Raw genomic sequence first — 15,514 nt, 5'->3', positions numbered from 1 at the left:
AATAGCACTAACAATAAGTGGCACAACAGTATGATACCATCACTATTATAGATAAACTTGTTTATGGTTCCATAATATCTACCTATTCCTTATAGGCGAAGTGGCAAAGAAGAAGAAAAGACATGTATAAGTTGGAGGAGGGTAATGAAATGAAAGGGAACTAATACATATACTCACAGTAGAAATGCGCTACAGGTATTGTGCCATTGTCGATGAGTTCAAATTTATAAGTATCTCCTACTTGGACATTATTTGCTTCTCTGAACTGTCGCCATCCCCTGGTAATTGCAAAGTGATGTCCCAGCGGTCCTACCTGCACTGGCCATAATCTCTGTTTCTCATCTCTGAGAATCATCTGACGACATTTATTCGCCAAGCCATTTGATTTTGCAAAAGCCGCTGGAAGATACTGCTCACATTTATCCCAGTATGTTATGGATCAATGCCGCGTTATCACAAAAAAGAGAAACTACTACTGAAAAAAGGGCAACCTGGTGTACTAAGCTCCCGCTATGAGCGGGATCCGGGAAAGGGCTGGACCACAAGGGTCTATAATACGCAGCATTACCCTGCATTTCTGCAAGAGGCTGTTTCCACGGCTTGAACCCGTGACCTCCTAGTCACAAGACAGCAATTTTACCAGTTACTCCAAGGCTCCCCTTCTAAACTCAGGGGCTGAGCTAGAGTACCGGGAGCGGGTTCGTCCGAATCCAATAGCTTTGATTTAAACCTTGTATTTATCTTCAAAAATTAATCGAATATGTACAAATTATTAATTTAGAATCGAGTAACTTAAAAGGATTAGAATCCCGAACCTAAAAGATTAAAATCCTAGCTCCGCCTCTGCTAAAACTACTACCGAAGATCTTAACTATTAAGGGCTTAACTAAAGTTAATTCAAATTACTTTCGAGGGAAGGTCTGCTGATAAAATAAGGCCTAATAGTAGAAATAAAATGAGGGTTAGCATTAGCAGATGTTAAAGCACGGACTCGTGCTTTTGTAGCAGGCATATCTGAGGTCTTAATCCTTAGGCCTGTTATTCCTTTAATAAAAAGCACAAGAAAAGAAAAGAAAGAAGAAACATTAGAATCAGAAAAATGAAAAGAAAAGATAGGGTGTTTGATACAGAAACAAGGATTTGCTCTTGTAACCAAACCTCGAGTGGAAACTCTTCTAGCATCCAACTTAGGCTTCTTTCCTTCGCGCTGACGTGATGCATTTGCTCTCAAATCTAGTTTTAAAAATTGGAACAACAATTTCAGAACTGAAACTGGAGATGAATTTAAAAGACAACATATAGCAACAAGGATTTGCTCTTGAAATTCAGACCTTCAGTGGAAACTCTTTTAGTATCAAAATTAGTCTTCTTTCCTTTGGGCTGGAGTGATGCATTTCCCATCAAATCTAGTTTTTAAAATGAAATAAAATGTCAGACACTGAAAATGAAGAGGATTTAAAACCAAAAGAAGAACATTATTGAAACAAAACAGAATCGTTATAGGCATAATTCAAGAAAAAAGATAAATTTCAAAGGGTAAAGAAATGATAAAATAATGAAATTAAAAAAAAAGGGGAAAGTTGAACTAAGTTTAAGAGAAGTGATTAGATAAGAAACTTGCCGTCAACTTTCAGTATAGGGTTCTTTCCATTTGCAACTATCTCGAGCATTATCTGATCTCCTTCCTTCAAGCCATTCGCGATGCAGAATTTACTCCATACACCTCCAATGAAGGTATGTGAGCCAGAAGAATATAGACTAAACGTCCAAGACATTTGTTCATCCCTTATTTTTATCGTGCATTTCCTGTTCCTAAGATCGTTTTCTCGTGCAAATGGTCCCGGAAGTTGCTGAAACAGTTTATAATCAATTGCACAAAAACAGTTCATCTTCATGCTTCACATTTTGATATTATTATAGAAAAAGTAGTTCACCATAGCAAAATGAGTTCATCTTTTCAAGTGAAACGAATGAATTATATATTAGCTTTGAACTTACCAGAAAACTCTTTGAAAGGCAATATGGTTTGATTGTGTAAATGAAATAAGGGCGATCAAGAGGCATGTCCTGTGCAGCTTCTACATTGGGGAAAGCCTTGTGTGACGACTTGATGTTGAGCTTTGATTTTTCTGTTGTATTGACTAGTTACACAAAAAGAATATGTAAAAGATACGGAAAAATACTAGATATAATTTATGAACAAAAGGACATATTTGTTTATCAGTAAAAAAAGGCAGCTCAGTGCACTAATCTTCCGCTATGTGCGGGGTCCGGGGAAGGGCCGGACCACAAGGGTCTATTGTAACAATAGGACATATTAATAGTTCAATGACGAAACCTGTGTTGAGGTCCATCTTGCCTACTATATGCAGATTTTTGCTTAGTAAAGTTGCTTTTCAATCTATGAGGTTGATTAATCTACTATTTTCAAATTCTAATACACTACATGATCATGTGTTAATTAAATTCAAGGTGCATAGCATTCCTTGTGTAACACAACATTCATGAAAAGAGGAAAGTCCTTGTACCGTTCTCTATATTATTTATTGCGCTTCAGCATGTAGCAGATCTTAGCATAATATTTTTCACCGTGTGCCCAGCACTCGAGTCCACAAGACTTAGACACGAAAGTCCACAAGACTGACAGCCTTAGCAGCTCGTGTGCCCAGCACTCGACAGACTTACCTTACAAGCGACTTTCATACCCACCTCGCTCAACTTCATCCCCACCACTTCTGACTATGTCAAATGTAATGGCCTTAACTTTCACGTCTTTCGACAGATTCCTTGAACCAAGGATCCATTTCTGCATTACTTGTTGGCCGTTACTATCTGTGCCTCTATAAAAGAGGTACCATTGTCTAGAAGATTGTTTCAATCCGTACAATGATTTTTCAAGTTTGCACACCATATTTTCTTTTCCAGCAACTTTGAATCCTTCTGGCTGAGTCATGTAGATTTCCTCCTCCAAGTTTCCATGTAAAAACGCAGTTTTTACATCCATCTGAACTAGTTCCAAATCCAATTGTGCTACCAAAGCCAACATAATTCTAATGGAGGAATGTTTTACAACTGGAGAAAACACTTCATTGTAATCAATTCCCTCCTTTTGAGCATATCCTTTGGCCACCAATCTTGCTTTGTAGCGAACATCTACTTGGTTAGGAAATCCTTCTTTCTTTGCAAATACCCATTTGCACCCAATTGCTTTCTTTCCCTTCGGGAGATTGGCCAATCTCCATGTATGATTCTGATGAAGGGACTGTATTTCATCATTCATGGCAATCCTCCACTTATCTTCTTCTGAACTTTGGACAGCATCTTTATAAGTGGTAGGAACATCATCAGCTACAATTGAGGTTGCACAAGCAACTGTCTCTATGAGACGAACAGGTTTCGTTATTGTTCTTTTTGGCCTGCTGGTTGCTATTGATTCAAGTTGTTGTTGAGGTTCCTGAGTTGGAATCTCCTCTACTGGCTCTCCTTCCAGAGGGTAATCTTCATTTGTTTCCTCCTCTGCTTCTTGTGTAGGAAAAATAAATTTTCCCTCAAACTCCACCTGCTTAGAAGCACCTTTATTTTGTTTGGTGTCTTCTGTTACCTTATTTACCATAGCAGATTCATCAAAGGTAACATCTCTGCTGAATATTACTTTCTTTGTCATAGGACACCATAAGCGATATCCTTTGACTCCAGAAGTAATTCCCATAAAAATAGTCTTCTTTGCCCTTGGATCCAATTTTGACTCCGTCACATGATAATATGCAGTTGAGCCAAACACGTGCAAAGAGTTATAATCTACAGCAGGTTTTCCGTACCATTTTTCAAATGGTGTTTTGCCATCAATAGCAGCAGATGGTAGACGATTAATGAGGTGGCATGCATATGTAATTGCCTCAGCCCAAAATTCTTTGCCCAAGCCAGCATTGGACAACATACACCGTACCTTCTCCAGCAAGGTCCGGTTCATACGTTCTGCCACTCCATTCTGTTGTGGTGTATGTCTAACAGTGAAGTGTCGGACGATGCCATCATTTTCACAGACCTTATTGAAATGATCATTTTTGTATTCACCTCTCATTTGCCTTCTCATCTGTTTAAGGCATTTGTATCTTCTCTCTTTAGTATTATTTCACTTGAAAAATGGTATGGAAAACCTGCTGTAGATTATAACTCTTTGCACGTGTTTGGCTCAACTGCATATTATCATGTGACGGAGTCAAAATTGGATCCAAGGGCAAAGAAGGCTATTTTTATGGGAATTACTTCTGGAGTCAAAGGATATCGCTTATGGTGTCCTATGACAAAGAAAGTAATATTCAGCAGAGATGTTACCTTTGATGAATCTGCTATGGTAAATAAGGTAACAGAAGACACCAAACAAAATAAAGGTGCTTCTAAGCAGGTGGAGTTTGAGGGAAAATTTATTTTTCCTACACAAGAAGCAGAGGAGGAAACAAATGAAGATTACCCTCTGGAAGGAGAGCCAGTAGAGGAGATTCCAACTCAGGAACCTCAACAACAACTTGAATCAATAGCAACCAGCAGGCCAAAAAGAACAATAACGAAACCTGTTCGTCTCATAGAGACAGTTGCTTGTGCAACCTCAATTGTAGCTGATGATGTTCCTACCACTTATAAAGATGTTGTCCAAAGTTCAGAAGAAGATAAGTGGAGGATTGCCATGAATGATGAAATACAGTCCCTTCATCAGAATCATACATGGAGATTGGCCAATCTCCCGAAGGGAAAGAAAGCAATTGGGTGCAAATGGGTATTTGCAAAGAAAGAAGGATTTCCTAACCAAGTAGATGTTCGCTACAAAGCAAGATTGGTGGCCAAAGGATATGCTCAAAAGGAGGGAATTGATTACAATGAAGTGTTTTCTCCAGTTGTAAAACATTCCTCCATTAGAATTATGTTGGCTTTGGTAGCACAATTGGATTTGGAACTAGTTCAGATGGATGTAAAAACTGCGTTTTTACATGGAAACTTGGAGGAGGAAATCTACATGACTCAGCCAGAAGGATTCAAAGTTGCTGGAAAAGAAAATATGGTGTGCAAACTTGAAAAATCGTTGTACGGATTGAAACAATCTTCTAGACAATGGTACAAGCGATTTGACGAGTTTATGTTGCGGCAAGGGTACAAGAGAAGCAAATACGATCATTGTGTGTATTTGCACAAGCTTAAAGATGGTTCCTTTGTATATCTTCTCCTATATGTTGATGATATGTTGATAGCTTCCAAGAATTTGGAAGAAATTGATAAGTTGAAGATTCAACTGAAGAAGGAGTTCGAGATGAAGGATTTGGGTGAGGCAAAGAAAATTCTTGGCATGGAGATAATTAGAGATAGACGTTCAAAGAAACTCTGTTTATCTCAAAAGGAATATTTGAAGAGAGTACTTCAACGTTTTGGCATAGATGACAAGACTAAGCCAGTTAGTACTCCACTTGCTTCCCATTTTAAGCTAAGTACTACTATGTCGCCAATGGATGAAGCTGAACGAAAGTATATGTCAAAGGTACCATACGCAAATGCTGTTGGTAGCTTGATGTATGCAATGGTTTGCACAAGGCCTGACATTTCACAAGCTGTTGGAGTTATTAGCAGATATATGCACAATCCAGGGAAGGAGCATTGGCAAGCTGTGAAGTGGATTCTACGGTATATTCATAATACTGTAGATGTCGGGTTAGTTTTTGAGCAGGAAGACAATCAGTCTGTAGTTGGATATTGTGACTCAGATTTTGCGGGTGATCTGGACAAACGAAGATCAACTACTGGTTATGTGTTTACTTTTGCAAAGGCACCAGTTAGTTGGAAGTCTACTTTGCAGTCAACAGTTGCTTTGTCTACAACAGAGGCAGAGTACATGGCTATTACAGAGGCTGTGAAAGAGGCAATTTGGCTTCAAGGATTGCTAAAGGAGCTTGGTGTTGAACAAAAAGGTATCACAATTTTTTGTGATAGTCAAAGTGCTATTCAATTAGCGAAGAACCAAGTGTATCATGCAAGGACGAAGCACATTGATGTTCGGTATCATTTCGTACGAGAAATCATAGAAGAAGGTGGAGTCACGGTGAAGAAAATTCATACTACAGAGAATCCTGCTGATATGCTGACAAAGGTGGTGACTGCGGTCAAGTTTCAACATTGTTTGGATTTGATCAACATTGTTGAAAACTGAAGATTAAAGATGAAGACACAATCAAAATTTGTTATTGAGAGAAAATTGAAGATGTGGAATTTTGCCAAGGTGGAGATTTGTTGAAGTTTGGCAAATTTGTCCCACATCGGTGGGCTCTTGAATTTTGGGGGGATTTTCCCCTATAAAAGAAGGCCTAATGTTTAGGATTTATACACACCTCTCATTTGCCTTCTCATCTGTTTAAGGCATTTGTATCTTCTCTCTTTAGTATTATTTCACTTGTATTTTTGGAGTGGAATAAAATATTTGGTTGTCTCCGAGGAGTAGGCAAAATTAGCCGAACCTCGTAAATTCTGGTGTTCCCTTTATTGTTGCTTTATTGTCTTATTTATTATTTGGTGGCTGTCATAATTTTTGGTATAGTAGTTGTGACTTATTCACACTCTATACATTTGGCTTCCGCAACACCTCCGCCTCGAGGGAGGGCATCAAATATGATCTAATCTAATCTAATATGACTAGGTACGAGCTAATATAATTAAAGCTAGCCACACCCTGCAACTTACACCTCCCTTTTCTAATTTTTCACATGCTTCGCGGCTTTTATCTTGTTAGTCTCTTCTTTCTTTGCCTTAGGCCCAAAGGCCTTGGACTCGAAGGAGCTTGAAGAAGACCTCTAAATCTTTACTTTTTCTTCTGTTATATTTGTGTTACTTTCATTGTGCTTAACTTTATGATTATTACTTTATTCACAATATACACTCAATTAGTGGTGTTAGAGTACTAATTTTTCCTACGATTTCTGTGGTGATACTAATATTGTCTCATTTTTGTCTTTTTGTTTTCTTGAGCCGAGGGTCTTCCGAAAACAGCCTCTCTACTTCTTCGGGGTAGGGTAAGGTCTGCGTACACACTACCCTCCCCAGACCCCACTAGTGGGATTTTACTGGGTTGTTGTTAGTGGTGTTAGAGCAGTCTCCTTCTTGTAGAACATATTATCATCCACATAGTCTATCAGATCTATAGGAAACCTCAAAAGAGACTGTATTAGCTTTTGTATTACAATCAGAAATTGGGATAGAACACTTCCACCGCCAATCAATATGTTAGAAATCGGAGTTTATAATGCCCAAAGACATGGCCTAGTGATCAATGAAGTTGGAGTAGAAACATGACCATCAGATCTCACGTTCAAATCCTAACGGAGGCCAAAAAACACTAAAGTGATTTTTTTCCATCTGCCTAAGTTTTGACGAGTAGAGTTATCTGGTACTTGTGTTGATGGGAGGTAGCAGGTAACCACTGAAATAGTAGAGGTGCACGAAAGATAGCACTGACGCCACCATCATAAAAATATTAGAGTCTATTAAGTGCGAACAGTGGCGAAGCCACATAGTGATAAGGGTACTGTGTATATAGGTAAAATATTACGTTTTAGAGGTATATAACACATATCGAATACCCTTTGTCGGAAATTATTTTTACTTCTTTTAAATTTGAACACCCTTGGGAAAATTCCTAGCTTCGCCACTGAGTGCGAATACTATTGACTCTCTTGGCATAAGGTAAAATTTAAGAAATTAAGAATGAAAATAAGAAGAGACATGAAATAGAAACCAAATACCAAACCTTAGTGGTGTGATTTTCTTGCAAGAATGATCCCTCTCCTCTTCTCCTTCACTAACTCCTTGCAGAGGCTGTTCATATTCTCTTTCACACTTACTTGAACCAAAGTTTGAAACTTCAAACTCCATGTTTCCTTCATGTTTGAACACCAAACAATCTCCCAACTGCAAATCATGTTCCTCTGCAAATTTTCCCCAACCCTCTTCCAATAGCCGTCCGTTCACTTTTACCACCGACTTCTTACCTGCCCTTCTCAGTATTGCATGTTCTTGATTACATCCATTCAGATACTTGGAAAAAGGTATGGGGATTTTCTGCAAAAGTGGAGTATTAGTACTATTAAGTATTTAAAGCATTTCAATACAGAGTTTAGTAGTACTAGTATTTTATCACTCTTGAAAAAACCTATGCAACTAATGATTGAAGCTATTAACAATAATATTCAAATCCCTAACAAAGATTTTTACAAATCAGTTCTATCAACTCTAACTTTAATAACTTGAATCCCGTCAAGGCATCTTTTCAATTTCACCTTCTCTGTGTTTTCTTTTTTCTTTTACTTTTTTGTCGAAATTCACACCGTATAAGGTCCATTAAAAGAAGTCGCACTCTCTAGAGGAATTTCTTCATTCACAAGCCTTGAACACAAGACATTTTAACAGTGGAAGGATCACACACATCCTACCAAATCACTATATATCAAAAAAATTCTCTATTCCCGTAACTCGAACATGTAAAATTGCACTATATAATTAGATAAATTTTATTTTTTATGTATATATACATATGTGGAATATTTTAATGTTCAATATTTTATATTTTAGCACCCTTTAACCAAAATCCCGACTCCGTCGCTATCCCACCACATCTTTTGACCTTCTCTGCGTTGCTTGTACAGTGCTTTGACAAGATAGATTTCAAAAATTCTTTTTCCCTTTATCCCACAATCCCCAGTTATATAAAATAACAATAACAACAATCAACAGCAACCCCCAAAAAATCAAATCTTTTTCTTGCCAGCTCTTATAGTATGCATACGTAGGATTTTTTCCTTTAAACTTTCTTTAAGAGGACTTTTGCGGTAATGGGGAAACTAAAAAGTTCATGCTATATCCTAGGAAAAGAGTAAGTAACAAATAAAGAGAGAGAAATATGGAGCTTTTTGTACGTAGACATATGAGATGGAAAAAAAAGATGTAAACCAAGAAACAAGAAAGTAAAACAATGGAAGAAAAAAAAGAATTAATACTCACAATTCCATGCTTAAAACCTGGCAAAATAGGCTTAAAGAAGTGAGGCTTTTTTGGAGGAATTTTCATCATCGCTGCCTTTGTAGCATACAAGGAACACAAGCAAACGATGAGTCTATTCGTATGCTCTTAAAAGTCACGAAATTGACTGAACTTAACGTTATATATATTATTGTAGTAAAATTACAAAATTATTTCTTTCTCATGTTAAAATAGTTTCAATTTTAGTCGTTGTAATAGTTACCAAAGTTTAATATATTAACTTTTAGTTATCTTTAAAATGACCTAATAATATAAAATTGCACTACAACTATGTAAAGTTAAACTCATGTATTAACTTATATTTATGGGTTTTGAAAAGTTTTTACACTAATCAACTATTTTAACCAAAAATATGTTGCTATGGAATGGTCGAGTAAACAGATATTAATTGTTTTGCCTCGTAAAAGTGCTGGACGATAGCAAAAATTTCTTCGAATTTCTATTAGTACATGTTGTTCCCTTGCTTCGATTATTTTAATTTATTGCTCTGTTATTTTTCTTTTGTTACCGTTCTTGTTTTCATTAGTATCGACATGACCTCTTCACTAGTATTTTTTATTTTCAAAAATTACTTTTTTTGAGTCGAGGATCTATTGGAAACAACATTTGTATCTTCATAAGGTAGGGGTAAAGTTGTGTACACACTACCCTCTCTAAACTCTACACTATAGAAATACACTGAGTATGTTGTTGTTCTTGTTGTTATCTTCAATTTCGCCAACTGCAAGGTACTGTACTGGACATTGTTAGAAAACTTTAACAAAGGATTAAAACATCCTTCCTTTGTACAGTGGCTGACACTTAAAATTCATCAGTACTAACTACTAAGATATGCCACTACAATAACTCATGCCATTCTACTTTAAAGAAAAAGTTATATGATTCCTACCAAAAGTCTTATATTTATGCCATTAGTGTACAGAGAAGAGGAATAAAAGCAAAACAAAGTAGATGTGTATATTCTGTTGACGGATATACTAACAAGAAACTACATTTATGATGCCTTAACAATACAGTTTCGCTCACTCTAAAAGCCTTAAAATTAAGACGTTTTTACAAAAACTTCACAAAAAAAAAAAAAAAGAGTAAGCTTGTGACACGTTCATTAAAAAAAATCTCTTTGTAGCCAATAATTTATTTTAAAATTGATAAGCTTAACATAAAAGCAGAAAAAAATAACAATAACTTGGTCCCGGCCATCTACCAATATACTCACAATGATCGGTCATACTTGGCTGCGCGAAGGCAACGTGTAATGTTCTGAAGAAGAGGTTGTATATGATAATCCAATAGCTACTTATTGCATAATAAGACACTCAAGAATGTCTCCTTGAGGCAAAGGCAATTCTTTGCTTAAACTTTACAAACAGACCTGAGGATTGGAAAGGAATTATTGGTAGAGACAAGGGTAGAACATTAACCAAAGATTTTACTTTCTCCCAGTAATCATTGCACATTTCCACCTTGTAGACTTTCCTTGTTCTTAGGCAAGGAACATCTGAGACTCTTGTATCAATACAAAAGTCTAAAGACTGCTCTATATGAACCCCTAACTCAACTAGGTATGTTATAACATAACTAGCTCGCACAATATCTGCAATGCATAAAAGTTGTTTTCTTCAACAACGAAAAACCCAGTGAAATGACAAACCAAAATGTGCCCAGTGTCCGCTAACACTTTCAACAGCGTAAAACTTCCTACAACCTAGTGAAATTTGAAAGATTTGGTAACGAATGAGAGAAGATTTTGTATTATCATGAGCCGGCCCATTGTTAAATCTCAACTTACAAGGCATTTACAATTTAAGAGCATAACAAACATTTGCTCACACTATAAATACAAATAAAACACATTGTATTGGCCGGACAAGAACTAATCTAGCAGTATCGCTACGAAAAATCAGATTTAACAGAAAATCAGATACATGATGTACATTACCGTCTCACTCAACTGGAAATCCTTAAGATAAACTTGGTATTATCCAAAGTGGCTGAGAGAATGCAAAGGCAGATACATTTTCCTGAATAAGAGGTTGCATCCCGCCATTCTGAATATTGTAAGTACCCATATCATAGCCATGTACTGCATTGTAATAAACTCCAGAGAAGTCATCTGTGAAGAATATGCAATTACTCTCACATTCTGGGTAAGCACAGCAAGAAATTGAGAAGGAATGATTGCTTCCTACAAAAATAGACCAATCACCCAAAGATTTCACTTCTTCCCACTTCTCATTGTAGACATCCAACTTGTAAATTTTGAAACTCCAAGTGCTTAGGCAAGGAGTATCTGTGATTCGTGTATCAAACAAAAGCCTCATTACGGCATATATTTGACCTTCTAGCTCGACAAGATATGTAGTAACATACACCAAATTATCCATATCGCGAGATGGTGTGAAAGCTATTTTCTTCAGGAAAAAGCCAGCGAAGTCCCAAATCAGAACTTCGCCAAAAGTGTCGATAGCATAAAACTTTCCATCATGACATATGGCATCATCAACATGGCCACGGATGGAACTCAAGGGAGTCCAAGCAACGTCACCTGGCTTTGCAAATGCCATCTTCCAATTATCAGAATAGAGAGCAAAAATTACACAATCTGATGAAGACGGACTAGCAGATAAGATAACTTTGGAAACAAACGAGTCGCGAAAGCTCTTTCCTGTACATATCAGAGTATTCAAATTTTGGCACTTATTCAGTGGTGGAAGTGAAATTTGGACCCCTGATAGTGGATTTAGCAAGTGCATATCAAAATTGGCACCTAGAGTGACCAACCAACCATGAGAAGAACCCCAACAGCGTTTATCTAGAACACCTGACAAACAGATATCATAACTCTTACATTTGAAAGGACTATAGAACGTGCGCGAGCTTTCATGTGTCCTCTGAGGAAGCATCAGCCAAGGAAGGAAAGAGCACAAAGAATTGCCATTTTGTAGAATACCAGTTCTCCATGACTTACAGACTCCACCAAACCGAACCCAGTCTTCGGCAAAATGCAGACGACTAGCAATTAAACCCAAAAGATCCACTGGCAACTTCGACCAATCTGCTGTTAGCTGGAAAAACAAAAGAAATAAAAATTACAGAAAGGAGTATTAAAAAGGGCAGCCCGGTGCACTAAGCTCCCGCTATGCGCGGAGTCCAGGGAAGGGCCGGACCACAAAGGTCTATTGTAAGCAGCCTTACCCTGCATTTCTGCAAGAGGCTGTTTCCTCAGCTCGATCTCGTGACCTCCTGGTCACATGGTAGCAACTCTACCAGTTATGCCAACGCTCCCACAGAAAGGAGTATTAGAACTTGTAAAATCTCTTTAAAGAATAAGTATACTAAACATCTTATTGAAATATCAGTGATATGCCAGATGATCAACTAGCATTCTAAATCTCTGATATGTCAGACTAGTTCATTTCCCTTATTGAAATATCAAAACTAACTACCCAACCAACCATAGGTGTGTCGGCGTGGAGGAAAATGTTTAAAATAATTGTCCTCGAAAATGTTTTACCTTATAAGATCGTGTTTCTTAAAATTCATTTTCAAGTGCTCGGCCGGATATGAGAAGTTGTTAAGACATGTAATCATACAAATTGTAGGAATATTATAAAAATCATGTTCTGACGATATTACAGAGCACTAAAAGTTTGCTAATAATGTCTAAGTGTTAACAGATGTGAGTGGTATAGGGTTGGAGTTTGATATTGATAAGGAAAAATGACTTCTCCCACAAATAAGAAAATCTTTTCTTCCCCTTGAGAAAAGGTGTTCCATAATATAAGTTAACCAATTTCTATCATACAAAATACACCTTTGGAATTCCTTTTCCTATTCTCATTCCTCAAAGTAGTAAGTTTCCACCTACCATTATAGTACTGAACAACCGAAAGAGTCTGCAATGTTTTGCACCGAGGATCTTGCAATCCTGAAATAAATTTTAAAAAAATAAATAATTTAGACGAAACATATTGACCATGGGTAATTTCGCGAGTGGTCACTCAACTTTTATTTTATTGCACCAAAGTCACTACATTATTTTTTGTAACAAGCAAGTCACTCAACTTTACATGAGTATCACCAAAATCACTAAACAAATTTTTGTAACCAAAAGGTCCCTCATTTTTACCTAAGTATCCCAGAAAATGTTCCCATTGTTTCCTCCTAATGACCTTCCATGATACATTAAACCAAGTTGAGTGACTTTTAAAAATAGTTTAGTGATTTTCATTAATCTTAGGTAAAGTTGAGTGACTTTTTCATTACAAAAAATAGTTTAGTGATTTTGGTGTAATAAAGTGAAAGTTGAGTGACCATCAAGAAGATTAATCCAAATTAACCATTACAACTTCTAATCCTATCTCATGCAGGAACAACCTCCAACTTTGCTTCAAAAAAATACATACCATTAGCACTATAAAATATTACATAGCTAAACGGAACCTACATCTGTATATAAATATTTACTTATTTTGACCCTCACTCACTCTAAATTCTGAATTGACTGTAAAGTCTAACACCAACACCCTTATTAGTAGCCCAAGTAAAGGCTGCTATCACATGCCCTAATATAAATCACACCTGAGAGAAATTCTGAATCGGATGCATAAAAAAGGAGTCTTTCTGACGTAAATTTAACACAGACATTTTATCAAACAGTTGGGCGACAATAAGGATCTCAAATACACATCAACAATGCGCATATATGTGTGTATAAATAAATACACCCTCATTCTGAAAGTCTCTGACTCTAAATTCTGAACTAACGTCAAGTCAAACACCAACATCCTTATTAGAACCTAAGTAAATGCTGCTGTCACTTGCCCTGAAACAAATCTCACCTGAGAGATAAATTCTGAATTGGATGCATAAAAAAAAAAGAGTGTTTCTGCCGCAAATTTAACAGAGACATTTTAACAAACAGTTGGGAGTCAACAACGATCTCAAGTGTATACTTGCATAACAAAGAATTTCTTACCTGGGGAAGCAGCAATGTTTACTGCAACAGTCCTGCCGGGTAACACAAGTACACAACCAAACGAATACATCTATCGCAAGACTGAACAGATTTGCATAGTTGTTTCGATTGTGGCTTTTGATTTGCTCTTGGAAGTCATTTCAACAAATTTTTAAGTTTTAATGCGCAAAAAATAAGAAGGAATAATGAATTATACTTTAGGGACACTGTCTTCTCATGTGTCCAAAAATACAATCTACATCCCTTTGGAGTTTGGTCTAATATTATGTCCCATAAATTTGAGGTCGGTATAAAATAGCCCCCCAGATATACCCTAAGTAGTTTTGTTCCTTTAAGTTTGTCAAAATTGAAATATTTTGGTCTTGTTAAATTTAATTCAAATTATAAAATAAAATAAAAAATATTTAATGCGAACTCACATTTGGAGTTTGCTATTTTGAGTCTTTTAATGTCTGGTGAAGCTTTCTAAGGTGCATTTTTTAGTATTTTTGGTCTTTCCAGAAAGAAATTGCAATTTTTTGAATTTGATAGAATTTTCCGTAAAAATAGCACGGGCTAGCCAGTTTTCGGCCTGATCATTCAAAAATAGTCAGCGTTTGCAAAGTCATTAAAAAATAGCCACTATTTTGCTGCAATACGAAAAGTTCCAGCATAATATATTGGAGATCGGTGCACTTGTGTATGAACTTCCAGCATATTATGCTGGAACTCCAACATGCGGAAAGTTCCAGTATAATATACTGGAGTATTTTTCCGGATTTTGAACAGTGTTTTCGTTTAGATTTATCTTTACGTGAAAAGTGGCTAAATTTCGATTATTTTTAAAACTGTGACTATTTTTGAATGACCACTTGTAAATCTGGCTTTTTTTGAATTTCTCCTGAATTTTCCTAGTGGTTCTTATTTTTTTTATCTTCAGAGGAGAGGCATTATTTCAAAAAGTGTAACTCTTTTTTGTTTTAATAAAGTAAAAAAATTTATTAACAGTTATGAGGAAATCCCGTATACAAGTATAATCCCGTATACCCAGCTAAAAAAAAAAAGAGAACCTACACCAAAAATTTGATTCTCGATAAAAGAGGCTCAATGTTCTAGTACACAAATAAAAATTAAAAAAAAAAACTAGAAATAAAAGACTACCGTGCAATTGTGCAATTCTAAAAAAATCTAGCTCCACCTCATCGAATGTCCTCCTATTTCTCTCGTTCCAAACATATACATGATACATGATTGCTAAAGGGGCAACCTTCCCTACCCTTGGATTTTCCCAACTATGCAATGCCTCCTTCACTATTCCTGGCATCACCTATTGCACTCCAAATAAATTTAGAACCACCCTCCACAAATTGTTGGCCACTTGACAATGAGATAGGATATGATCCACATCTTCGCCCGAGCTTTTGCACATGAAACACCGGTGAATAATCCATCTTTACTCTCTTGCACATACATCCGATATATTTT

At 36.5% G+C, this 15,514-nt stretch overlaps 2 protein-coding genes across 2 annotated transcripts; both read right to left on the bottom strand.

Moving 5' to 3' along the window:
• Positions 1–2,686: 2,686 nt before the first annotated feature.
• Positions 2,687–10,529, bottom strand: LOC104216440 (B3 domain-containing protein REM9-like). The gene is made up of 4 exons (XM_070163345.1): positions 10,445–10,529; positions 9,750–9,808; positions 7,784–8,094; positions 2,687–2,840 (listed from the first exon to the last, which is right to left on the bottom strand). Exons 1-4 carry the CDS (start codon positions 10,527–10,529, stop codon positions 2,687–2,689), a joined length of 609 nt encoding a protein of 202 aa, XP_070019446.1.
• Positions 10,530–10,802: 273 nt separating this feature from the next.
• LOC104216439 (F-box protein At2g26160-like) lies at positions 10,803–14,342 on the bottom strand. The gene is made up of 3 exons (XM_009766471.2): positions 14,051–14,342; positions 12,941–13,000; positions 10,803–12,137 (listed from the first exon to the last, which is right to left on the bottom strand). Exons 2-3 carry the CDS (start codon positions 12,941–12,943, stop codon positions 11,034–11,036), a joined length of 1,107 nt encoding a protein of 368 aa, XP_009764773.2. The 5' UTR covers positions 12,944–13,000; positions 14,051–14,342; the 3' UTR covers positions 10,803–11,033.
• Positions 14,343–15,514: the final 1,172 nt, after the last annotated feature.

The sequence above is a fragment of the Nicotiana sylvestris genome, chromosome 12 (genome assembly GCF_000393655.2).
Source record: "Nicotiana sylvestris chromosome 12, ASM39365v2, whole genome shotgun sequence".
NCBI classification, from domain to species: Eukaryota; Viridiplantae; Streptophyta; class Magnoliopsida; order Solanales; family Solanaceae; genus Nicotiana; species Nicotiana sylvestris.
This window is presented reverse-complemented; position numbering and strand designations above follow the sequence as displayed.